Here is a 26,795-nt window from a genome sequence, read left to right as displayed (position 1 = left end):
AAATCGTCAGACTGGATGTATCACAAGGAAACATTGAGGAATCACAGAGGACACATAACTACAGCATCTTTCTTCTTAAACAAAAGGGGTTGTAGAGTAGAAGCAGGATCCGTATAGTAGGATTTAGGGACTGCATACTTCTGCCCTTCCAGGAAAAAGACCACTTCCTGGAGAATATGAGGAGGATGGTAGGTGGCTGTGGAAAAAGGGTCGTCTGCAGGTAGGATAACATCAGGGTTGGGTGGGTGCAGTCTACCTCACCTCTTCATAGAGGAAACATTGTAAGAGAGGGACTGTGTATTAAGAGTAAGGACTTAAAACAGGGTTCTCCAAAGTGGGTGGCAGGGCCCCCTGGACGTGCCTCGGTTGATTTCAGGGGTGGAGCAGGTTTTGGCAAAGAGGAGTATTTATTATTCCCTCGGGGAACAGAGAAAAACATCATCCTTAAAACGGTGATGTCTTTTTAGTGAAAGAAAGGTAGTTAGGCTCGCTGTAGTGTATCTTTTCACACATGCCTTGACTGCGGGTAGGTGACAAACTGCGTGGGGACAGGGGTGGGGTGAAGTGCTCCTAACAACAAATTCAACTATTTTTAATTGATGAGTTATGAAAACACACATATTTTATTGTAAAAATGCACTTTTCAATGTTGGTGCAGCTATAATAATTCAATCAAGCAACAGTTAATTTAGTAAGCTGATCTAAACACAGCAGAGCTACTTACAAGTAGCTGGAGAGCTGTCAGCAGCTCAGGAGCTGCTCATCGGAAATGCCAGAGTTAAGGACTGGTACAGTCGGAGGATGTCTTTACGCTGACTGGCCTCCTGGTGTCACCGCTAACTCAATGTCTACTCCCTCTTTAGACCACACCACAGGGGGCTAGAGTTCTACCTTTAGACGACACATCGACCTGATGGGCCAATGCGGCACTACTCGCTCACTTGCCACATCCCCCATGTTTAATTAAATCATCGTGCATTTTATATGGAAATTATTCTCTTTCGAATGATGGGCACGGAGGGCGTTTATTAAGCAATTCAGCAAGCATCAAAGCTTGCTTGTGCTAGCTCATGGCCAGCACTTAGGTGGTACGGTTTTGAGCGTTTGGTGGATGGCGAGTCTGTCATTGCATCCAGGCTCGCTGACTTAGTCATGGGGTGGGGCAAATACCATAAAGTGAAGGGCGGGCTGATTAAACTTAGATGTCTGCGTTTCTGTGGGCGATGAGGCATCAGATACGTTAACTCAATCACCCCCTTCTGACTGCGAGTGCTTACTTTCTTGGCTCTTCTCATTCTGGGAACCCACTTCTTCCAAATTCTCCCCACTCATGGTTCTAAGAATTTGGTAAGAAGTTACAATGGCGAGCATGTGCACAATACACCATTATGATTTGTAGAATTGATATTTTTGTAAAATATTGTATCTACACGCCCTTTTCTTCGTGACCTTCTTAAACCACAATCTTAAAATATCAAGCTAAAAAAATCATCAGTCTTTCCGGCGCAACGTTCACCTCGTTCCACTGAGTAAATGCAGGCACTGCCTGCGCTTTTTACATTCTGAAGTACGTATCGTGGGAGTCCTACTTCTGAACATTTGTTCAAGGCCAAATTTCCAATGCGTGTATCACACATTTTTTAGAACTCAATCTTTTTGGGGTGGGGGAGGCATGGGGTGGCCGGGAGGAAGGATGTCTAGGCCCCTTTGGCAGACCTTACAACTCTGAGCCCCGCCCTGTGCGCATTCCGTGTGAATGTGTGTGCGCAAGTTGACCGGGTGTGTCTTCTGCATTTCATTGTCAGGCTGTACTCTCGATCGAGACATCAATGAGTTCTCCCCGTCTCGTCGCTGTATTTAAATACCTTAAATATTGCACAGATTAGGAGCTGGGTAATAATCTCCTCTTTTCAGCGCCCCTATTATGATTGATCTCTGTGGACTAACTCTGGGTGCTGCGTTTTGTTTAAGACAGGTCAAAAAGAACATATGGCGCGACTGCCGGAATGCATAGAAGTGTGAAAGATACACTGTTCTGGCATAGTTTGAAGCTAGCCACGAAAGGCCCGCACCTCCTATGCAAAAAAAAAAAAAAAAAAAAGAGGAACACTAAAGTGTGAAAAAAATCCCACACGTATGTTACAAGAAATAGCACACAGGGCTAGCAAAAGAGCTTTATCTTTTCAGGTAGTGAAAGAAAATTGATGTTTTGAATAAAAAATGAATTCTGCAACAATGTAAAACATCGAATTGAAGCCCAGAATGTGTACAGCGAGCTCAAAGTTGGAGGAGATTCTGGAAAGCTGAGTCACAGAGGAGACATTTTGTAACTTGCAAGGCGTTATCACCAGCGCATGGAGGCTGACAAAGAGAGAAGCACGGATATGAAGGATCTGCCCCCATTTCCTAGCAAGAGAATGCGCTGCACCCTTTCGGCGCTGGTGCCGGGAAACGTGCACGCTGCCCCGTCCGCTGTTTTTATGGCTGAGAGAAAAAGAGAAATTTTGGGAAAGGCTAGAAGTACAGTTAGCACAAATAGTTTGATTAGTTGAAGAAAAAAGGCACGCACACTTTCAAGCTTTTCAAAAAGTAGAAGCAGGCCGGGCGGGGCTCTAAAACAGTTAAGCTTCCGGGACGTGCCGCTGGCGGAGCTATGACCTCACCGCGCATTTGCATAGCGGGCGGCAGGATATAACAGCGCGCGCAGCCCTTTTGTGCTCCAGTCTTTGAGCTGCAGTCACAGGGATCAAGACTCCTCTCGCTGCTTGGATTCGCTGGTAAGGATCGGCCCGTTTTATTCTAGCAAGCTTTCTATTGTCTGCAGATAAAACCAAGGCCATTTCCCGGGCTTCTTGTATTCCTCTGGAAAAAGGAGTGTGTTTTTCTGTTGTTAAAGATCTAATGGATGCCATGGCTTTAGCAACGGGGACCAACTTGTCTTGCAATACGATGCCACCTTCTGTCCCTTCGATACTAGGATGGATTGTCGAGGTTTTCTGACATAAATCTTCAATTTGTGTCATTTTTGCAAACCTTGTAACGATCTACAAAATGCATCCTGCGCAACGCTTGGCGGGAGGCGGAGCTGCTTCCTTCTTCTAACCCTCCACATCCTGCGGTCTTAGTGACAAATGTACGCAGTTGGTAGTAATGGACCGAGCCGGGAGGGTGCTCGACTGTGTAAAATGCAGTGAGGGGAATTAACATTGCCCAGGGAGACAAAGGCAAGGATGCCGCCCGCGTGGGAGCCTGGGAGGAGGTGAAAGTGTTTTGTGCACGAGGACCCCTTCCCGCGCCTGAGGCGCTGCTGCTTTGTGAGGGGTGGGGTTCGCCCTTAAGCGGCTGGGACAGTGGATGTGTCCTTGTGAAACGTAACTGGTGCTCGTGTAAAGCGCTCCAATCCCTTCTGGTCGAGTTCGCGCTATATAAATCCCCATACACCCCCCCCCCCCCCCCACACACACACACACACACACACACACACACACATGCAGGGGCATTAGGTCTGCTTTATGGGGAGGGGGGCCATTGAAGTGTAATCCTTGTCCCCGTCTTGACGTGAGACCAACGTCTATAATTTCATGTGTGTTTCTGCAGCTGCAATTGTGAAGGACCAGGGCGGGAGTGTAAGCCCGGCGGACACTTTGAGGAAGCGGGAGGAGGGCGGTGGTTTTAGCGCCTTGAGTGCGCAGCAGCTCTTTGTGGCGAAATAAGAATGCGAGCGAGGCCTTTCTCTCCAGGACACAGGAAGGGGGGTGCGTGATTGATGGGGCCCGGCCCCCGTGTGCTCGCTTTGTAAGGGCGCATCTCATTATGGCCTGAAACGGACTACATTTCAGTACGCACCCCAGAAAAGTGCAGTGTTGAGAAGGGGCATATGCCCCCCCCCCCCTTTTGACTCCTAATAACCGACTTAAGCTTTCCCTAGGAGGCAATCTCGATTGAGTGGATTGTCGTGCCTTTTGGTTGTCTGACAATGTAAAGCTCACGGCCAAGCTCCATATATACGAGTGTACAGTTTTTTTTATATAGAAATTGTCCTTGCAAACTGGGAAATGTTAGCAGTGCTTGCTTGGCGAGCTCATTAAGCTAGGGAAGGGAAGGGTTGTGGAAGGGGAAGTGAGTCTGACTCTCAAAAAAGAGTGAGTAAGTGGGTGGGCACAGGGAGGGGTGTATTAACTAAGCCACTTTAAAAAATGGGCGGTGCCTCTAACAGCCCCTTTCGTCTCTTTTGCACAGACTCTTATCTGCAAAGATGTCTGACAAACCCGATATGGCCGAGGTCGAGAAATTCGACAAGTCTAAGTTGAAGAAGACGGAAACACAGGAGAAGAATCCACTCCCCTCAAAAGAAAGTAAGTACCCTTTTTATTTTATTTTTATTCTGAAACAAGCCTAGGGACTTAATGTGGATATTGTATCTCCAGATATTCAAGTTTGTTAAAAACATTAAATAGGGTCTGTTTTTTCCCCCCTTACGGACATTTGAGTGGAAATGTTATTTTTGTAGCAGAAAAATGTTCTTGGTGCAGTATTAACTACTGTTACTGGGTAGGGAGAGAAGCCCTTGTGTGAAAAATATGTAACTGATTGGGACTAGTTATTTCACAAAGATGCAATTGCACAATGGCATATGATTTTTCCAAAGACCAGGTGGTGCGGTATTTTTAAAATGTAGTCTTTTATTTAGTGTTTGCTGATTCTCTCTCTGTTTGGGAGTACAGTTTTCACGAGTTGTCTGTTTTACCCAATTCATAGTCTTTGAATGTAGACGTCACAGAATCCAATATTTTTTTTTCGGCAGTTGGCAAGATTTACGTGTATAATTGGATCGGATTTTTTCAATAACAGGGTTTATATATTTCCCCCTTGCTGTGTGGTCGAATATCTTCTCTTGGATAGCATGTGAAATTGGTCTTATCCTGTCCCCGGGAGTTTCCGACAGGCTTCTTGAAAGCTGATTTCAATGTCTTGGTGTGTTGTTAACCTATCTAAGCTCATAATCGTGTTCTAAGAGGAAGTGTATTTACTTACGGTACTTTTTTTTTTCTTCTTTTTCCACCAGCGATTGAGCAAGAAAAGAAAGGCTGCGAATCCTAATGGCCCCACCCTGCCGAACACGCACTGTACATTCCACGAGCATTGCCTTCTTATTTTACTTCTTTTAGCTGTTTAACTTTGTATGAAATAACTCAAGATGCAAAGGGAGGTTGGAGAACGTTGTACTGTGACCCGCCCCCGCCCGGCTCCACCAAAAAAGCGCAAGGACTGAGAACTGACAGAGCGTGAGGGCGCTGCCCTCCTGTCTGCCGGCGGGGGCGCTGCAGAGCCCGGTGTCAAAGGGCAGCGGCGGAACCCCGACGAACAACAGCAGCAACTCCACCACAGCCACGGCCGAGCTCCTGGGGCCCAGCGAACCGCAACATGCAATTAATCGAGTGCCATTTTTATTTGTCCAAAAATGATTTTAATTATTGGAATGCACATTTTTTTTAATATGCAAATAAAACCTTTTTAAAACCTGGACGTTGGTTTATTTGAAGGACTGGTGAAAGGATTACAGCGACCAAGTAACACGTGATGGATTATGTTATAACTTTGTATGTATGTTGCTCTTTACAAAGAAAGCATTATTGCGTTATACAGACAATAGTTCGTTCTTTAATCACCTACACTGGGTAACCAACTGAATTCAGCAGTTTATACAGAATGTGCATGCTAAGTGGTGGGAGGGGGAGAGTTGGCATTTCCGAAGGCATGAACTGGGCGTGGCTCCTGACCACCTTCAATTGTGCACGACTGGTAAACGTCCACCATCGCTGCTGGGTTTATAGGGGAAGCGACGCCTTTTGGAAGTATGACATTTGAACGTGTGCTAGTTACGACATGACTAGGAGTATGTACAGCTCAGAGCTATAGACAATATGTCACGTTGGTACTTTTGGGGGTATCACGCCCTGGTTTTAGTAGCCTGCGCATTGAGATAGGGTCTGTACCATATGGATAGAAAACTGACTTGTCGGTAATGCTCTAAAAATGTTCTGCTGGTTGAATTGAGATTGCTTGGTTTGAACTACGTAGGGCATCTGGGCGGGTTGCAATCCGGGCAAGGTGGACCTCACTGTCAGCCAATCGGAACACTTAGTTGTCCAGGGTACATGATATTGCGGTGTACAAGCTTCCAGAAGCACGCATCAGACTATTGGGGCAGCCTGACGTGGACATCTGAAGGGTGTGAAGCCAATTTGTAACGGGCTACGCTAATTAAGGGTTGCTCTCTACTTGCAAAATCTGTTTTTGATCGTCTCATCTATTGGGAAGTTTATGTACGTTAATATTTCCTTATCTCGGAGGTTCCTCGCCCTCGGACAATTAATCTCTATGCGGATAATTCAAGGCACATGCTGGCAGGAGGTGCGCATTAACTCTTTCAGCAGAACTCACTTCCTCGCCCCGTCAGTTTAGCCTCTATTAAGCAATAGTTAATTCAATTAGCACTGCTGAGAGATGCTACTGTATAGGCTACCTCTTTATTTTAAAAGTCGGCCCTGTGTATTGGACCACCTGCAGTGTTCACTGTGGCCCATCAATTCACTCCTCGAAATAGTTAATGCCGCTTAAAATTCCACCTCAGCTTCGTTCATGAATGTGCCGATGTAATGCGAGGGGTGCTTTGCCCCTGCTCCACTTATTGGCCCTCCCTATGCATTCTGCTTCCCTTTGTTCTGCTGCAAGACCTCAGTGCAGGGCTTGGGTGGACGTTTTTTCACCAACCACAAAAGGCTCGGCTCTTGGGTGAATCCTGCATGTATTCAAGAACTTTTCAAGGTCTGCGACTCCCCGGTCCTAACCTGAAGCCAACCTAGTTTAACAAGTAATTGCTGTTCTTGTCTCGCCTTTTCATTACATACATCACCGAGGTTTAATCAAAGACCCTGAGTTCTGGGAGCGGTGCAAAGTCTCCATCCCTGTATTGAGTGATATGTGTTCTGGGGGAGGGGCAGTTTTTTTTCCTTTACATGATGTGTACATTGATTGACCCAGTAACATAGGATGTAAAGCCACGGCAAAACGGGCTTCGTTCACACCGCATGGCTTCCTGTAGAGAACAGGATCTGCTGCGTATCTGTCGTGTCTGCCCAGGGGCGCATCCATCTGAGAACTAGAGCGCCGTGAGGTGGTCCCGGAAGTCAGTCCGCACTCGGACTTCGAGTCGCACACCGAGGTCTCTCCCTGTTGAAGGGGGCGTGCAGAATATCTGCACCCCCGTGCTTGTGCAGTGTGTGGGCATAGTCTGGGCACAGTGAGGTCAGCGTGGAACCGGCTGCAGGGACGGACGATGCAGACTCGAAGTACGCAGCCGCTGCAAAGCCACCAGGGTGGGGAGGGGCTCTTTTTGTGAACAATAAGTCGCACATCTTTTGGTTAGAAAAGCTGAAGTTTTTTACACGCAATGGTTTACTGCACACGCGATGACTAAACTTACTCAAACATCCCCAAGCAAGGCCTGCATTTTGAATAATGGGCATCATCTGGAAATGGTCACGTTCTGCAAATATTTATGGCCACCCAAAACGATGACCAGGAAGAATAAGAGCATATTGATTTCTGAAGATCAAACCCCCGCCCCAACATTCCGTGCATAAGCGCATGATTAAATGTAAAGCAGGTCGGCGCTGTTGGATGTTGATGTCAGTGAAATGGCTTACAGGAAGGGGACGCATGCTGCGGGCACATCTCCGGAAACGCAAGACTATTTTTGTGCAATGCTGAACGTGTCAAAATTCCGCTTCCCCATCGCCCTCAACTTCCGTAATGTTTCTGCTTGATGCCTACTCTGAGACCGACCTCTTGTATCTTGTACACGGGAAGGATAAGGCATGTAAACTGATTGGTCATGAACATTCAAATGTTCCATTTCATGACTCTTGTGCCTAGTGTGAAGGCATTGTGACCATGTAACACCGTGCTTGCTTTTTAACGGTATTCTTTTCATTCTAATTCCCCATTTTGTTCCAATAGATTTAGGCCTCGTGGTTGATTTCTCTAATGTTTTATTTATTTAACATAGCCGGTTGTTGTCACAACACTATGGTATACACATCTTTGGTGGCAGCATAAATCGATTATTCCAGAGGCTGGTGTTTGGTCACGGAGATAAAAAAATGTAAACTGGTGCCCACCACCTGAAATCACTGGCATCATAACGTTCTGCTTTTAGAGGTCTTCTGGTAGTTAATGTCTCTACAGTAGCTTTATATATAATATTGCATTCACCTGCGCTTTCATTTTTACTGTTTGAGTGTGTTTAATGTCACAAGGAGACACAAATTTCGTCTCCCCCCCCCCCTTCTCCGTAGCTAACATAGATTTCGCTGTTATGTTAAAAATATCACAAACAACCACTACAAAGCACTTCACATTTTAAAGAAGTAAGCCAGCGTACTATTTGTTAGAACACGTATTGTATGGTGCACTAAAAACAAAAGTACGCACAGCAGCGCTGAAATAGATTGATCCAGTTATGAAAAGCAGCGCAATCAATCACATTTTCTCCTGTAAGCATAACATGTTTTAAGAATATATCTTTTGAAAGGCTCACTTACCTCCGGGAAGAAAGTGAGTATGTAAACATCAGATGTTAGAGTGTTTAGTTCACATTCAGTGCGCACGAGGATTCTTTCCAGCTTTATTTAAAGGAAACATCAAGGGTAGATAATAAAACCAACCCCCCATTGCCAGATCATACATAACAAACCATTACAGTAACATCCCAGAATGTTCCTTTTTGGGGTTTAAGGCCTATTGTGACATGCACCAGAAGGTGCCTTTAAGCAAGACTGTAGCTTGACCATGTTTCTTAGCGATCAAGGCCCACTCACTTCCAAGAATTCAGTTCGAATCCGAGGATGCTTTAGTGTCTAATATCAAGAGCATTGCAACAAGAAGCGCGGTACAGAGCAACAGTATACATTGCAACAGTACAGCAGTACATAGGTTAATATCAGTTTGGATGGTTAACATATAGAGTAGGTAGAGGGTAGGAGAAGTGACAATGTAACATAGATGTCACGCACATCCTATCTTTAATGCCTGACTCCACCCCTTCACCCCCCCCCCTTTTCAGCCCCATGAGCATATCTATGGATTTTTTGGCTTATTATAGAATGCATACATTTGGAGGCCACCGACATTGCAGCACTTTAAATAAACTTGCATCTGAAGACACAATTAACAATCAGTAATTGATTTGCTCATATTTGTGACACAGATCATTTTTCAAACCAATGACCAACTCTACTGTGGCAGGCTGGGCTCCAGCTCTGCTCAGCCATGGTCCAAAATCAAATTAATTGTTCTTGCCTTAAAAACTGAAATTTTAAAACATAAGCACAACAAAGTACACTCCTACAGAACGCAGGCTTAGGTGACACCATGACGCTTGAGTAAATGAAGTGTATTTAAGTCATGGAGGTCCATTTATGTTTTGCCAGGAGTCGCAGCTGTGACCATTGGCTTGCCCTTTGCGACCCCTGGCACTTCCTTTGCATCCTTTGCCCTCAGAGGTGGCATGATCAGTGGCAAGAACACAGGAGTGGCTCCACATTCTTTATATTCAGCCCATTTTTATTTATAATAATAGTGCCTAATATTCTATTATTCCCTATTAGTGCAATAAAATATGGAGCCTATTTAGCAGGAACTGAACCTTTGGTGGCGGCTGTGGTAAGTAAAATATTTTTTTTTAATTTATGTTTCTGTGCATGTGGGTGAGAGTGTGTTTATGTGAGAGAGAGCATGTGTATATGTAAGCATGTGTCTGCATGTGTCTTTAAGTGAAAGTCAGTGAAAGTCAGTGACAGGTAGTGAGCGCGATGGGTGGTCTAGATTTACTATTGTTTGATGCGAGGCAACACTATACCAGAGATGCCGTGCTGACTTGCATCAAAGGGAGAAAGAAAAAATTCACCTTTTCTACTAAGGTATGGTACATTATTTCTCTCTCTGTGCACTCAGGCACTTTTGGCAGCTGTGTGGCAATGCACACACACCCTTACACCATGTGCTTTCTTTGAAGCATAGGTGTTGTACTGGAAGGAATCCCTTCCAGTACACAAAGTATGATTTAAGAATTTTCTCGGTTTGTGTGTGTGCTGTACATATGTACACATATGTACACATGCAAAGTTAAAAAAACATGGAGAAATGCTTATGCCTATCTCGAGGATCCGCACGATTTTGGTGGAAATTCCTCTCTGACAGTATTTGTAGATAAGGATTTGCATCAAAACCCATGGGTGGTTGCATGTGAATGTCTATGCTGCCTGAGATGCAAATTTGGCATCCGTGTAGAGTTGTGCTTTCCACACAATATGCTCTCATGAGCAGGGCCGGACATGGTAGTAAAAGTGCAGCAGCCTCACAATGAGAGCAATGCTATGTTGGTCCCAGGTCGGCGCGTGATGTGAATTGGACCTAGCTCGGAGCTCACAGCGGCATATGTAAAGAAACCCCACATGTATGTTGATATATGTGAAGACATCGTTCCCGCTTTTCACGATTCCTTATGTTACTCAACCCGAATCTTCAGTGTTCATGAGTGTCGTTTGAAATCCAGATTTGTGCACTCTAGCCCTTGCCTATCGGGCTACACTGCAGTAAATCACAGGTAATTGTTTTCAGGTACTTTATCTGACAGTCCTGATGATGATCCTATATCCTTCAGTAAAGGATCGAAGCACCATTGACATAGTTGTCAACCTTATACACAGTCATTCATATATGTAATTTGTGTAAAGGTGACTTTCTCATAATTGTTGTTTCTCTATTTATGTATTGCCACATGGAAACAACCACAAACTGCCTGATACTTTTACTTTGTTTGTTTGTCTGTTACGTGGGTTCACGGATACAGGCTTGTATCCCACTGTTATTTGGCTCACATTTTTGTTCTATTTCAACTATTTTGCATATTAAAATCGCCCTTGTCTGGCTGGATACGGGCTAAAATATAGTACTGATTGAGGCTATATTCATTGTATATACATTCTGCACTAATTCGGGGACCACTGTCTCTTGTAATAAGTTAGTTCCCAAGGTCCCTGACCGATTCTATTTGGGTTCCCTTGTTTCATATACACACGTACATGGGATAACAAAGTACACTCAAAACTGTACACGGTCTCGGTAAATACCGCCAGTTACACGCTGACAGCATTTTTGACTTTTACCCTCAAAAGCACTTCTCTGCCTTCCATCGAGGTTTGCAGTTTACAAGTACCTCCACATACATACACACATACATGTAAATCAGCGTTTCCTTGATATTTCCGGTGGTAAGAGGGCAGAAATGTAGTTTTTGCCATATGAGTTGGTTCAGTTTATTGGTTCTGCGGTAACTTGTCAAAATAACAGTGGCATGATATGATACCCAGTGGCTGTCATAAGGTGACCAGTATGGCAATTGTAACAATGTATGTGTTCAAAAGCAATGAAAACTAACTACAACATACATGTAAATCATCATTACTCTGCTGCCACCCACCCATAAACATCAATCTGAATGGGATAAGTAGCTGCTTCCCTTGTCACCACTGGCAGGTGGTAAATGGTCTAGCTATGCCACTGACTGGGAGGGTGACTAAAGAAAAATTAACATACCATCATACAGTTACAATAGGCTGTAACCCTGAGTACTCCAGGAAGACAAAAGCTGAAATGCCAAGGAAAGTAGTAAAACTATGCTACAGTATTGTCCAGTTCCCTATGAACACAGGTCCCTATGAACACAGGTCCCACTCCTGAAGTAATGATGTCAGTGTAAGAAATGCAGGAAGAGGTTTGTCGATATAGAAACTATCAATGCACAGGTGTTTTACATACTGAATTTGGCTATAGTAATGCTTCTTTACATACTCTGTAAGGAACTAATGGCCATGAAATTACCATTGCCATTTCCCCACTGGGGTGTCGGCCGGGAATATTGGGTGCAAAATATCTAATGGTCACAATATTGTGACCAGAATATTGAGGGACAAAATATTGAAAGGTAAGTTTATATATACTTTCTACATCTATCTCTGTATATGTGTAACTAGAAGAAAGTGCTGAGGCCACCTAGAAAGCGAAGCAAGAAGCTGAACCTTCTCTATATTAGCTGTCTTGTCTTTTCCATTCATGCATCTATCCATTAATTCTTTCACACTTCCTTCCACCTGCTGATATCCACTAATTCACCTTTACATACTTTCATCTATTAATTCTTTCATCCAATTTCAGTCTTTCCCTATTCCAATCATTTACCCATCCACATGTCCATCTAGCCATCCATCCACCCTTCCACCCATCCCCTCACCCACCCATCAATCAATCCACTCTGCCATCCACTTTTCCATCCATCCACCTAGACACCTCCATCCATCCATCCTTCAATTCATTTATCCACCTATCCATCCACTCTGCCATCCATGCATCCATTCTGCCACCCATCCACTATTCCACTCATGCACTCTGCCATCCATCCACCGATCCATCAATACACTCTGCCACCCATTCACTCTAACATTCATCTATTCTGCCATTCATCCACCAATGCATCCACTACAACATCATCTACTCTGCCATTCATATATCAATTCACCCACTCTGCCACTCATCCATCCATCCACTCTGCCATCTATTCATCCATCCACTCTGCTATCCATTCATCCATTCCTCAACTCTGCAATCCATCCACTCTGCCATCCACCGACCCTGTCACCCATTTACCCTACCATCCATTTGCTTATCTTTCAACCCACCCACTCATCCATCCATCCCTTTATTCTGCCATCCATCCCTTTGCTCTGCCATCCTTACGCCTATCCATCCACCTATCCATTCACTTCCATCTATCCACCCATCCTTCAATCCAGCCATCCATCCATTCCTTTACTCTGCCATGAATTCACCTGTTCACCCACTATCCATCCATGTGTTTACACGGCCATTCTTTCACTGGTCCTTCCACCTATCCATTCACTGATCCTTTCAACTAATCATTCATCCACATACTCATCCATCCACATACTCATCCATCCACCTATTCCTTCATCCATACTTCTTTCTTTTCACACTTCCTTCCTTCTTTCTTTTTTCACCTGTTCTCTTTATCCAGTTGTTGTCTTTCCTTGCTCCTGCTTGCTCTTCTATTGACGCTGCATTCATGAGTTTCAGACAGAAGAGGCCCATAAAGAACCCCACACCCACTGTACCTGCTAAATTGGAGGGGGGGGGGGTGGATCCCAATGTCCCTATGCAGTGATGCCATCAAAGACGTAAACAAACATGTCATAAGAGTTGTAATATGAGAGGTAATTAGCAGTGAATGGTGAAGGGTGAGGTATAATTACTTTAGGACACATGTTATAGTTACTTGAGATAAACTATATCTGGTGAATGTGTTTTTGTCATCTAAAATGTAACATACCCCTACCATCACTTTAAACGTAGTTTTTTTCAGTGAATTTCTATGGGGCTTTTTTTGTGTGGGTTTGGCCGCAGGACCTACGGTGTGGCCAGGTTCTGTGTCCAAATCAAGCATCCGACCTCAAACTGCGCAGAGTTGGTGTCACATGCGTGTGGGTGTAACGTGTGTGTGGGACATGTGGATGTGACATATTGGTGTGACTTGTGGGTTGGGGCAATCGGTCATGACAAGTGGGTGTGATGGTTGTGGCATGTGTTTTGTTGGGGCTCCATGGCCAGCCACCAGGAAGCTGTGCACTCCAGCTGAAGGGCATAGAGCTCCAGCCAAGATTGTGTTAAAATATGGTAAGCTTTCCTTGGATCATTGATTTAATGACCCTGGAGACTTACTGCTTTTTTATGTTGCTGGTGGCTGCTGCATTTCCTGCAGACCCCTGCAATATTAAAAATGTTTGGTGGTACCGCTGCCTCTTTTAGGGGTAACACTAACAGTAGAATATGTAGTGAAAAATGCCCTGAGGAATTATGGGGCACACCTTACCAGAGCCTTTTCTTTCTGTATTTCCCAGTACCTACTCAGGACACCCACATGCTTTATTTAGTTTGGGTGCCACAGGAGAAATCCCACACAATCTTGCAATCAAAAAGCAAGCAAATGAGAGTGATGACAAAGCCAACCAATGGTAAGCAGTGGGCGAGTTCTAAACCCACTATAACCTGACAATAGGTATTTTTGCAAATAGACCGCATGTGTTGCCTGGTAGTCGAGAACTAATAATCTACAGGCTATGGTAAGATATTTTTGTCTCCCTAGGGGCCGCGGACATTCTGCCTTTCTGAGACCGCTCCTCACTACGCGCAAATCCACTGCAGAAGGCACACTCCAGCGTAATCATCAGGTGCTCCTCCCAGGGACATCTTAAAGATTTTGGTGGCCCTGGGCCCAATATATTTCAGGTGGCCCATGTTCAGAACAGCTTTGATTTTGTGATCCAATTTCAGCTTTTTAAAACCCTCTTTGACCACATGACCGACACTGCACATGCACACTTTTCCAAATTCTACGTGTTTCTATTTATTAGTAAGGGATTGTGATGTTTGTTTTCAATATTGTAATACAGCAGCAGCTCACTAATATTATTGCAAATCATTTCTGCGACCTTTATCATATGAAGGATCTGTTTTGATCTAAAAAGATCTTTTTTATGGATGTTGCATGTTGCTAAAAAACTGACCACATTTCTCAGCAACGTGTGCAATAGACTACCACACATCTCCCATATTAGAAATAAATCAAAGGCAAATGCTATTTAAAACAATCTATTTTTAAGAATCAATGAAGGTCATCAGGGCAGGACTGTGTGGAGAACAGAGCTAGACCTATCTGGTGGCCCCCTGAAAGGCTGGGGCTCTGGGCCAGAGCACACTTTGCCCATGCCTTAAAACGTCTTTGGCTCCTTCCTGCTCAGGCCTATAGCACTGGCTACTCAGTGAACACTGCCACACACCCACCGACCCCCCCCCTCCTTCCCCAGTCACTAACCCTGGTTTGATACTCCATGTTAGTAATTAGTTCTCCCTCTAACATTATTCTTTTGGGTCGTCGTTTTTCTCGACCTGTTAACTTTAGTTTTTGCTGCCATCTTGTTGTTGTGCCGTCCCAGCCCGCAGCTCCACCCCGCTCCCGCCTCCCAGCTGACCCACCCTCGCTCCGCCCCCTCCACTACCTACATATATCAGAACAGCTGACGCGCAGTGTTCACGCGCAGCGGACGCGCCCCATGCGCGCCGAAGGTGCGCCAAAGGTAAGCCCGTCTACTCCCGCATATTGTATGACGCCGCTACCCTCTCAGCCCTTAACCCTGGCCGCACACCTCAATGCTGCGAAGCTGCCCCAGGACACACCCATGGACCATTCGCCTGCCACTCCTGCAAGTTCGCCAGCATCAGGACCTACACCAAATCCAATTCCTCCAAACACAGCTCCGAGTCTAACCATCTGAAGTGCATCCTACTGAACACCCGCTCGGTCCACAGACACGCCACTGAATTCTGGGACCTACTCGAGACTACATCACCGGACGTCGCCTTCCTTACAGAAACCTGGATGAACGCCTCCTCAGCGCCCGACATCGCCATAGCCATCCCGGACAATTACAAGATCATCCGAAAGGACCGCACCAACCAAACAGGAGGAGGCATCGCCATCGTCCACAAAAACACCATCCGAATCACGACCAGCTCCGACGATAACCTCACGACCGCCAAACACCTCCACTTCCAGATCCACACCGACCCCAGGACCACACTTAGAGGCACCCTCACCTACAGACCACCAGGAACTCGCACACAATTCAACAAAGACATCACGGACTTCATCAGCCCACATGCCCTCACCTCCAAGAACTACATTCTACTGGGAGATCTCAACTTCCACCTGGAAAAGAAAAACGACAGTAACACCACCACCCTTCTGGACAACCTGGCCAATCTCGGACTCAAACAACTTGTTGACTCCCCCACCCACCTAGCCGGACACACGCTCGACCCTATCTTTACCTCCAGCAAACACATCTCCTTCGATCACGCCACAGCTCTCCACTGGACGGACCACAGCTGCGTTCACTTCAGCTACAAAAAAACCACGACCCACATCCCTCCACATCCTATTCCTCTAAGAAACTGGAACAAAATCACCACCGACCAACTCTTCACATCGCTTAATCAAAACCCCCCTGACATATCATCGGACCCAAACCAAGTTGCCACCAAACTCACACAGGGGATCTCCCACAGCGCTGACGAATTAGCACCCTTGAAAAACTACCAGATCAAACTAGGTAGCAAAAAGGCTCCATGGTTCAACGATGACCTTAAGAAATTCAAGAAGGTATGTCGTACCCTCGAGAAAACCTGGAGAAAAAACCCAACCACTGACAACCTGACCACCTTCAAGGGCGCCACCCGCAAACACCACCAACTGATCCGATCCACCAAGAAATCAGCATTCAAGGATCGACTTGACAACAACGCCCACAACAGCAAGGAACTATTCAACATCGTCAAAGAATTTACCAACCCCACCACCGGCACCAACGACATCACTCCCTCCCAAGACCTCTGCGACTCTTTATCCTCTTTCTTCCACAACAAAATCGCCAACATACATAACAGCTTTGAAAACCAGGCCGAAGATCAGTCCACTCCACCCACCTCCGAACCAAAACAGCACTTTCACAACCTTCACGCCTGGAACCCAATCACTACTGAAGACACCATCCGCCTGATGAACTCCATCCACTCAGGTTCAGCAACCGACCCATGCCCCCACCACATCTTCAACAAAGCAGACTCCATCATCGCACCCTACCTCCGCGATGTCATCAACTGTTCCTTCAACTCCGCTACCTTCCCGGAAAGCTGGAAACATGCCGAACTCAGCGCCCTTCTGAAGAAACCCACAGCAGACCCCTCTGAACTTAAGAACTACCGCCCCATCTCACTCCTCCCATTCCCTGCCAAAGTCATTGAGAAAGCCGTCAATATTCAGCTCGCCGCCTTCCTGGAATCCAACAATTCCCTTGACCCCTCACAGTCTGGATTCCGAGCCAAACACAGCACCGAAACCGCCCTCATCGCTGCTACAGACAACATCCGAACGCTACTGGACAACGGAGAAACAGTTGCCCTCATCCTACTCGACCTCTCCGCTGCCTTCGACACAGTCTGTCATAGCACCCTCATTCAATGCCTCAGCAACGTCGGAATACAAGGAAAAGCATTGGACTGGATCATCTCGTTCCTCACCAGAAGAACCCAGAGAATCCGCCTCCCCCATTCGAATCAGAGGCCACCGAAGTCATCTGCGGCGTACCACAAGGATCATCTCTCAGTCCCACCCTTTTCAACGTTTACATGAGTCCCCTCACATCCATCGCGCGACAACACAATCTCAACATCATCTCCTATGCAGACGACACCCAGCTGATCCTCTCCCTCACAAAAGACCCAAGTATCGCCAAAACCAATCTACACGAAGGAATAAAAGAAGTAGCCGAGTGGATGAAAAACAGCCGTCTAAAACTAAACTCGGACAAAACAGAAGTCCTCATCCTAGGATCATCCTCCTCTGCCTGGGACGACTCATGGTGGCCACCGGCCCTGGGTACAGCACCCATACCCACAGATCAGGCACGTAACCTGGGCTTCATCCTAGACTCCTCCCTCTCAATGACCAAACAAGTCAACGCCGTCTCATCTTCATGCTTCAACATACTACGCATGCTCAAAAAAATCTTCCGTTGGATCCCCACCGAAACAAGAAAGACAGTCACCCACGCACTGGTCACTAGCCGACTGGATTATGGAAATACCCTCTACGCCGGAACCACCGCCAAACTGCAGAAAAAACTCCAACGCATCCAAAACGCTTCCGCCAGACTCATACTGGACATCCCCCGTCAAGCTCACATCTCCGGCCACCTGAAAGACCTCCATTGGCTTCCCGTCAACAAAAGAATAACTTTCCGGCTCCTTACCCACGCACACAAGGCCCTCTACGACCTAGGACCTGAATGCCTCAACACGCGACTGTCCTTCTACACACCCAAACGACAACTACGATCATCCAATCAAGCCCTCGCCGCAATCCCGCGCATCCATAGGTCCACCATGGGAGGAAGATCCTTCTCCTACTTAGCGGCCAAAACCTGGAATTCTCTCCCCACTCACCTCCGCCTTACACAGAACCACCTCTCCTTCAGAAAGCAGTTAAAAACCTGGCTATTTGATAAGTAATGTACCTACCCCCCCTCAAGCGCCTTGAGACCCTCTGGGTGAGTAGTGCGCTATACAAATTCTTGAACTTGGGTACACATACACACATGTAGATGCACCTACCTTGGGAGCGGCTCGCCCGCCATGGTGCTCCAAAGACATTTTGTGAACTCGATCCTTTAGCTCATTATTACATGTAATGTTGCCTCACTACCAGTCATGTAACCAGCATGCTATGTCTACACTTCAATTTGTATGAATATGTCATGCTTTTCTTGTTACCTGAAACCCAAATAAAATGGTTTAACAAAATAAAAAGTAAGATATTTTTGTAAAAGATATGTTAGACACAATTTTTACGCCAGATAACGCTGTTATTCTGACACACAATCCCAAAAAACAGTGTAAAAAAATCATAGTCTGGCTCTAGTTTCCATGTGCCCTTTATCCTTATTAACAGCCTCTTCGCTGCTTTTGAAAACTACCCTGCTGAGCTTAAGTGTTTTTAAAATAGGATTAGGAAACAGTATTTGATATACAAAAATAAGTGATTTTACTGATTCTTTCCTGTAACCCCAATCCTTTGAAAAACGTAATGGATCAACAGTTTTTTGCAAAGGTAACTTCACTAAGGCTTCAATACCAGAAGCAGGTTATTTGTACACTGGTGAACTGCGTAAACTGGTTTGTGCATTCTTGTAGGGCTTTTTTTTTTAGTACTCAGTACCTGTCTGTCTAAGCTTTATAGGAACTCAATAAAACTATGATGTGATTTTGACATAACTGCAATTAAAATCCTCCTATAGTACACATGGTTATTTAATATAGCACATGTTCATACAGATTTCATAGCACATTGTGAATTTTTTACGTGAATTCAAATGTGAAAAATACTTGATGTGAAATTTATTTTTTGCAGAACAAGACATAAGTGTGGAGAAATACATATAAATGTTCAACGAATAGGGATAAATACATTAAAGAAATAAATACCATAATATTTTTTGCCCAGATTATGACTATTTCTTTTATTGACAGAAACGACATTATTTTCTAACAGTTGTCCGGGTGTTTGCACAAATTCACACAATGTAGTGCTGTGCACATGGCCCTAAAGATGGTGAGTCTTTTCCTTAACTTAAATGATAGATTTAATATACTTCAGCGAAGTGGCAACACAGTAGCTAGTTGGGGGAAGGGAGGTGCCTCAGTGACGTTTACAATTTCCATAGGCCAAATGCACTTTCTACACTTAATTTTCACCTATACATATCTCCAACCCCGGTTATGCACTAGAGTTTATCCTGTACAGTTCTTGGTCTTTCCTCAATCGATAAGTTGACAAAATCCTGCAAAAGCTGTTTTTCTGTGAGCAACTCTGTCTCAGGACAAGGTTTGAGGCTTGAACTTGGATCGATGAGTTATTTTGTATCAGGCATTGCTGCTGGGATTCGTTCTGATTTCAGGCTGATCCACTTCACAGAAGAATCTCTGAGCGTTTTACTGAGTAAAGAGTTTTCCAGGGTGGAGAGGATATACAGTTCATTTTTGAAGTTCAAATACTTTACATTTGCGATCGACCTCCTCAGACTTTCCTGGGAAGTCTCAAGAGCTGATAGTTCACTCAGTTAAAAGTGTCTGAAAAATGTAAAACTATCATCCATCAAGTAGGGCTTAGACTTGATATAGACAAAATATAAAATAATAGTGGATTCATACATAGCGCAAAAATACAGCCCTATTTAGAGTTGTGTTTTGATCATATGGAACGCAGGTCACGCTTAACTTCTTACCCCTAATACTTGGGTAAGACTAGTTTATCACAAACGTATTTGCAATTTATGTGATAAGGGAATTCAGGGTTTTAACAATCTTATGTTTGTTTTTCTAGCTTCGAGAGCACAGTTTAAATGGGTGTATGCCCTCTTATTGGTAAAGCTAATGTACTTTTTGGTAATGGTGCTCCGAACTTTGTATTATGTCCGTGGAATTATCATATTCGTTTTTAGGTCTCGCGAAGAGAGAGACCTAATGCCGTCCATCCATAAAGCTGACTTTTACGATCCGGATTTTCGAAAGTGCACGCCTCGTGCACGAGCTTCTGCCTATTCTGCCTATCAGCCTTTCACTGACTGGCTCTTCAAAGGCTCTGCTCATCGCCCCCCGCCTGCACTTCACGGCCGCTTGCCTTCTGTCCCTTAATCTCCCCGTGACTCCCCCTTGGAAAACATCATCCTTATTTCCACGTCATCCCCCAGCGTGCGCTGTGCCAACAAGCCTTTGAAGTGAAGCTTAGCTTCACTTCAAAGGTATCCGCTACCCCCGTCCCTGCTTCACACGTTTCTCACATTTCGCCTCCCTCGCCTCCCTCGCCTGTACAGCTTATACCAGAAGGTTAATATTCAAATGCATTTATTCCCGTTGTTCTATTCTCGCTTCCAGAATGGTGGTGTTAAACCAGTTCTGAATCTGCATGATTAAACCAGTTTCTCATAGTGGAGTCCTTTCAAATTGGGATTTTAGCAGCAATTTTTGAGGTGATGCAGTCAGATGATTGGATGAGTAATGTGGAAAACATCATCCTTATTTCCGCATACTAAGAACATCTGACTTACCCGAGATGTGCATTAAGATCTAAAAATGTTGGAAAATGTGCCTTCCGTTCAGCATCTACTCTCTTCTGAATGTGTGCAAAAGTGCTCTGCACAGTGGCTGCACAGTTTTGACCTCAAAGGATTCGTATCCATCCTTCACTGGATGGATGACTAATTCACATTCTGTCTTTTGTTCAATATTATTAGCCTACAGGTGATGTGTTGCAAGCAGTACATTCTGATATTTGTATTGAATCTAAACATTAGTGCTTGATCCCTTGTTTTTACTTACTCTTGTCCCATATACACATATTCCTTTGGATAAGCTATGTAGTGCCCGCTTCCAACAGCCCCACACGTTCTTGGGGGGAAGCTGACATTATCTACGCTCTTTGTTTACACTGGTAATTCTTGTTCCCATGGTTATCAGGACTCACCACAGGCCTGTTAATCGGCATGCCGAACGTTCTTTGTAACACGCAGGCAGACCAGCCAATTTGAATCGTGTATGACGGGGCACGTCGACGGGAGTCTCTCCTCGTTTTCACCATTGACATTTTACCCCATCACACGTTGCTTTCCATTACTCTCCCAATATAAAGGATCTCCCTACTGAGCCAATGGATGGCACACCTCTCCAGAGGCGACACAAGGAAGGAGCTTGATTTCTCCAACTGCTTCAGGTAAGTGAACGCTCGATTACACGCCACTACTTTAATATGCTGCCTGACTGCTGGCATTCCGTCCCTACAGGTGCCATCGCCCTCACTCTCTGGGATCTGCTAACACTTTGGGACCCGGTGCCCACCAGCCCCCTCACACCCCTTGTGAATGGATATGTTGGGCGACGCTGCTGGTTCCCTCCAGCATTGACATGCATTACTTTGCACTCACGCGAAAGAACGCGTTTGTTGGTTATTTACCGGCCCTCACTCACTCTTTGGGATCTGCTAACACTGCAGGACTCGGCGCACACCAGCCCCCTCGCACCCCTTGTTAAGTCGAGCACCCAGCACGGCCATCTGCCTTTCCTTTGTCATGGGTAATTAAGCGCATCTCTCTGGGCACCCTTTCATGTTCGCCGAGCAAGCCAATGCCCCCATGCTGTTGCAATAACAGGCTCACGTTTCACCCGGCCCGTGTACCACTACAGAGACACAGCTGAACTTTTCCAGAGTCACCATCATTTAAAATAAGACTTATTAAATATGCTGTTTGTGTGTGTGTGCATTTGTTTCATGGATTTTTTCTGCTTGTGTAACATTAATTTAGCATATGATATTCGCTCCTGGCCAAAGCACAAGCTGCGTCAGTTTATATAATAATAAACTATATAATTAATAGACAATGAGGCAAAAAGTTTTTTCTTAATGCACCATTTTAAATATTCTATTATGTTTCCCGTAGTTGACCTTTGCCTGATGACATTTTACCAGCCTTTTATTTTTAATTTAAAGTGAGAACAGTCAGTATCTACAGTTTTGCGCAGATCATGATACCTCGTTGCTTTTCCGCCTGCGCTATAAACGGCTAACGCTACCCCCCTCTCTGTGGGCTCGTGAACTTTTCATCCCACTGAAAGCACTAGGGCTGCCAAAGAGACTCTTTTCCTCAGACCCTGCGCTTTGACAGCATCGGTGGTTGTGCTATAAAATCTATGCATGCATAGGTTTCAAAGCTAGCATTTTGTGTTTTTTCATGTCAGATGATGCATTTGAAATGATTAGTTGGTGGCGTAGACTGGAGCTACTGTGTTTTCTCTTTCTCATAACACTTTATTTTAAAAGTTCGAAACAGGCTCTTGTGACTTGGGGCCCAGCATAGTTAATTAAGGAAGTGCAATGAATAAGTCATCTTAGATAAAGGCCCTCCTTAACTCTCTCTACACCCCTCTCTCCCTACACCTACCCCTCTCTCTCTCTCTCTCTCTCTCTCTCTCTCTCTCTCTCTCTCTCTCTCTCTCTCTCTCTCTCTCTCTCTCTCTCTCTCTCTCTCTATCTCTCTCTCTTCCTCTCTCTCTCTACCTCTATCTCTCTACCTGTCTCTCTCTACCTCTCTCTCTACCTCTCTTTCTCTACCTCTCTATCTCTACCTCTCTCTCTCTCTACCTCTCTCTCTCTCTACCTCTCTCTCTCTACCGCTCTCTCTACCTCTCTCTCTCTACCTCTCTCTCTCTCTCTACCTCTCGCTCTCTCTACATCCCCCCTTTCTCTATCTCTCTACATCCCCCTCTCTATAACCCCCCTCGCCCCCTCTCTACAACCCCCCTCTCTACAACCCCCCCTCGCCCCCTCTCTCTACACCTCCCCCTCTCCCTACACCTCCCCCCTCTCTACACCTCCCCCCTCTACAACCCCCCCTCTCTACAACCCCCCTCTCTACAACCCCCCGCTCTACAACCCCCCGCTCTATCTCTCTACATTCCCCTCTCTACAACCCCCATCTCTCTGTCTACATCCCCCTCTCTACAACCCCCATCTCTCTATCTGTCTACATCCCCCTCTCTACAACCTCCCATCTCTCTATCTGTCTATCGCCCTCACTCTATCTATCGCATCACCACAGCATCAATGAACGCCACAGCATCAATCGTCGCCACTGCATCACTCGTCGCCACCACAGCATCAATCTGTGCAACCATTCAACAACTAGTTCAAATATGTTCTCTCAATGTTTCAAGCTTTATTACAAATTTCACAAAAAGATTTTAATATTTCACTTCTGTTCTTCGATTTTCGTCACAATAAAATACACTGAACATAATCTTAACAAAAGTAATTTACAAAAGTTTAAGCTATTACCATTATAAATTACAATAACTTTTATTTAAGTATTAATTATTAAAAAAAAAAGACATTGTTATTTGTAATAGCAATACATCTAAGTCACATAAATACAACACCTATTGCATTACAAATGCTATAGGTGTCACATTTGCAAAAGTTAAAACTATTGGCATTGTAAATGACAAAGCTATTAATTTAACTATTTTCAAAACCAACACATAAATACACAATTTGTCATTTACAATACCAGTAGCTCAAACTTTCCTAATGCGAGACCTATTGCATTGCAAATGCTTGTTTCCCTTGTTTTTCTGCCCTTCTGCCCCTATTAGATTCGTTTTTTGTGCCCTTCTGTCCCCTGTTAGACTCATTTTTACCTTGTTTTTCTGCCCTTCTGCCCTCTGTTAGACTCGTTTTTTTCCCCTTGCAACCCCAGCATCACTCAGCGCAACCCCTGCATCTCTCAGCGCAACCCCTGCATCCCTCAGCGCAACCCCTGCATCCCTCAGGCAACCCCTGCATCACTCAGCGCAACCCCTGCCTCACTCAGCGCAACCCCTGCATCACTCAGTGCCATCACAGCATCAATCTCTGCAACCATTCAACAACAACTGGTTCAAATATGTTCTCTCAATGTTTCAAACTTTATTACAAATGTCACAAAAAGATGTTAATATTTCACTTATGTTCTTGGATTTTCATCACAATAAAATAGACTGAACATAATCTTCACAAAAGGTATTTACAAAAGTTTAAGCTATTGCCATTATAAATTAGAATCACTTTTATTTAAAAAAATTAAAAGCCATTGTTATTTGTAATATCAATACATCTAAGTCACGTAAATACAAAACATGTTGCATTACAAATGCTATAGGTGTCACATTTGCGAAAGTTATAACTATTGGCATTGTAAATGACAAAGCTATTAATTTAGCTATTTTCAAAACCAACACACAAATAAAAAAATTGTCATTTACAAGACCAATAGCTCAAACTTTCATAATGCGAGACCTATTGCATTGCAAATGCTTGTTAATATCTTTACATTCTCAAACGTTTTTTAATATTGTATTAAGCGTTCATAATATTTTATCTTTGCTTTCTTTTTATTGGATCATCCGATGTAACAGTGTTTTTGTTAATCTCCGGAGAGGTCAAATACAATAAAATATTTTGACTTGGTTAGCAAATTGGCACCATCTTTTGTGTTGTATTGTGTCATGCGAGCCCACCTGAAACCTTTTTTGAAACTAAGAGAGAGTTCCACTTCCAACTACCCTCCAAGGAAGATTAACTCCTTAAGTGAAATGTTAGCTGGAGTTCTCCAGTCCCCACATCTCTGGCATGCAGATGGTTTTCTGTCTTCTCATTTTTTGCAAGTTTCTCTCTGCCGAGCTCTGGTCCTTGCTCGACTTTGCAGCTGCAAGTTTGATGAAAATCCCACAGAAGTATCCCACCAGCTGCATGTTGCAAATGCAGAATCCTCCAGGTAAAAAACATATTGGCCCCTTCTATTATCCCTCTCGATGGGCATGCAGTACCCAACCCTACTCAATCAGTATCCAACTTCATATGAAATTCAAAATAGTTTTTTTCAGCATTGGTGACCTCCCACAGTCACATGCTATAATATAGAATGTTGTCTAGTCCCACAGGTCTCTAACCACATAATGGGCTAGCCAGTCTGTTCCTGCACCCTTTTCCCTACATGGAAGCACTATTTTTTTTTTAAGCACAACAAATGTCTAAAGACGTCTTGATGCTGGCAACAGAGCAGGCAGAAGTACCACATAATGAACCACCCTACAGAGGTGCTGAAAAGTTTTAAGTCGTTTTCTAAACATCGATAAATTCGGCTGACGTTTAAGTTCCAGGGGACTGTGTTCCACAGTTTTCAAGCAGAATACACAAAACTTCTGCCTCCCATGAGACTATTTTGCCATAGGGTACTACCAAGGCTCTGGATGCCGAGGGGCACGGATGTCTTCTGGGTACATACCACTTAAAACTCTTCTGCAAAAAGTTTGGGCTGACCCCGCAGAGAGATTTATGGGCCAAACACAGTGCCGTAAGCTATCACAATTGAAAAGTTTCTGAATCCATCAGACACATTCGCAAAGACAGTTTTGTAGTCCATCAACAAACAGATGCAGGGTGGAGAATCCTCTTACAGTACTCTTCGATTAAGCATCTGTCGCGCTATATAAATGTTCCAAATAAATAAATAAATAAGATGTGATCAGCCCCTCCCTTTAAAAAAGAATGACTTTTCTTGCACCAGCCCTGTCAGTATCTCCCTGTAACTTGAGTTCCTGTGCCTGGAGGGATCCTAGAACAGGAGGAGAAAATACACACTATTCATTATACTGGCATATCACTGGGAACAGCAGTGTTAATTAAAGGAAGCTGAAGTCTGGACATGCAGTAGGTACAAGACAAGTCAGGAAGCTCAATTCTCAAAGAAGCAGCTCTTAATTTGTAAAAAGAAGTGTGGGGCCCGCTGTTTAATGCTAAGTTTGTATTAAGGCTGCAAAGTCTTGTTTCCATCTCACGTCCCTTTCTTCAACCGCCCTATACTTCCTGTCTCATTAACTCACACTTGCAAATCCTTTTTCTTTCCGCAGCACCGTTTTCCAATCTTTCTCTTCCTCCTTCCTATCTTTTCTGCCTTGCTCTCACTTGCTCCAGGCCAAAGTATGATGATGAAAAATAAACTTCGGTCTGAAAAACGAGTATCAGTGTCCACCACCTGCAACCACTGGCTCAGATCACCTGCAACCACCGGCTCAGATTAAGATCTGCTAAGGGGAAATGCTGATGAACACAAGGGGTTGAAAGCCTCAGGTAAGCAGTACTTGGTTTGATCAAAACTTGAGCCTGAGAGAATTGAAATTGAAAGAGATCATCAATACAATATCACCAATTATATTGTTAACTGTCCACACTTTGTGTAGATGTCTAAACTTTGTATAACAACTCCTTGTTCATTCAGACAGAATTGGTAGGAAGCAATAAATCTGTGCTAAATAAACAAAACGCTATTTTGAACGTTGTCCAGTGAGCACATGATGCTGAGCAGCTAGAATTATGTGTACAAGTACCTTCAAGTCATGACTATTTTATTTCATGAGCCCTGACTCCGATGAGATCCTATTCATGGAAGTCACTG

The 26,795-nt window shown here is 44.5% G+C and overlaps 1 protein-coding gene across 1 annotated transcript; it reads left to right on the top strand.

Annotated features, from left to right (window-relative positions):
- Positions 1–2,718: 2,718 nt before the first annotated feature.
- On the top strand, positions 2,719–5,524 carry TMSB4X (thymosin beta 4 X-linked). The gene is made up of 3 exons (XM_086934570.1): positions 2,719–2,777; positions 4,240–4,355; positions 5,066–5,524. The coding sequence occupies exons 2-3, from the start codon at positions 4,256–4,258 to the stop codon at positions 5,098–5,100; spliced, it is 135 nt and encodes a 44-aa protein (XP_086790696.1). The 5' UTR covers positions 2,719–2,777; positions 4,240–4,255; the 3' UTR covers positions 5,101–5,524.
- The last annotated feature ends 21,271 nt before the right edge of the window (positions 5,525–26,795 follow it).

The sequence above is a fragment of the Lissotriton vulgaris genome, chromosome 8, assembly GCF_964263255.1.
Source record: "Lissotriton vulgaris chromosome 8, aLisVul1.2, whole genome shotgun sequence".
NCBI classification, from domain to species: Eukaryota; Metazoa; Chordata; class Amphibia; order Caudata; family Salamandridae; genus Lissotriton; species Lissotriton vulgaris.
The sequence above is the reverse complement of the archived record's forward strand: the minus strand, read 5'-3'. Positions and strand labels throughout refer to the sequence as shown.

What these genes read in the sequence shown, in the direction of transcription:
- TMSB4X (XM_086934570.1), top strand. Translation starts at nt 4,256, where the DNA reads ATGTCTGACAAACCCGATATGGCCGAGGTCGAGAAATTCGACAAGTCT. An exon ending in TCCACTCCCCTCAAAAGAAA is followed by an intron (nt 4,356 to 5,065) that starts GTAAGTACCCTT and finishes TTTTTCCACCAG; the next exon opens with CGATTGAGCAAGAAAAGAAA.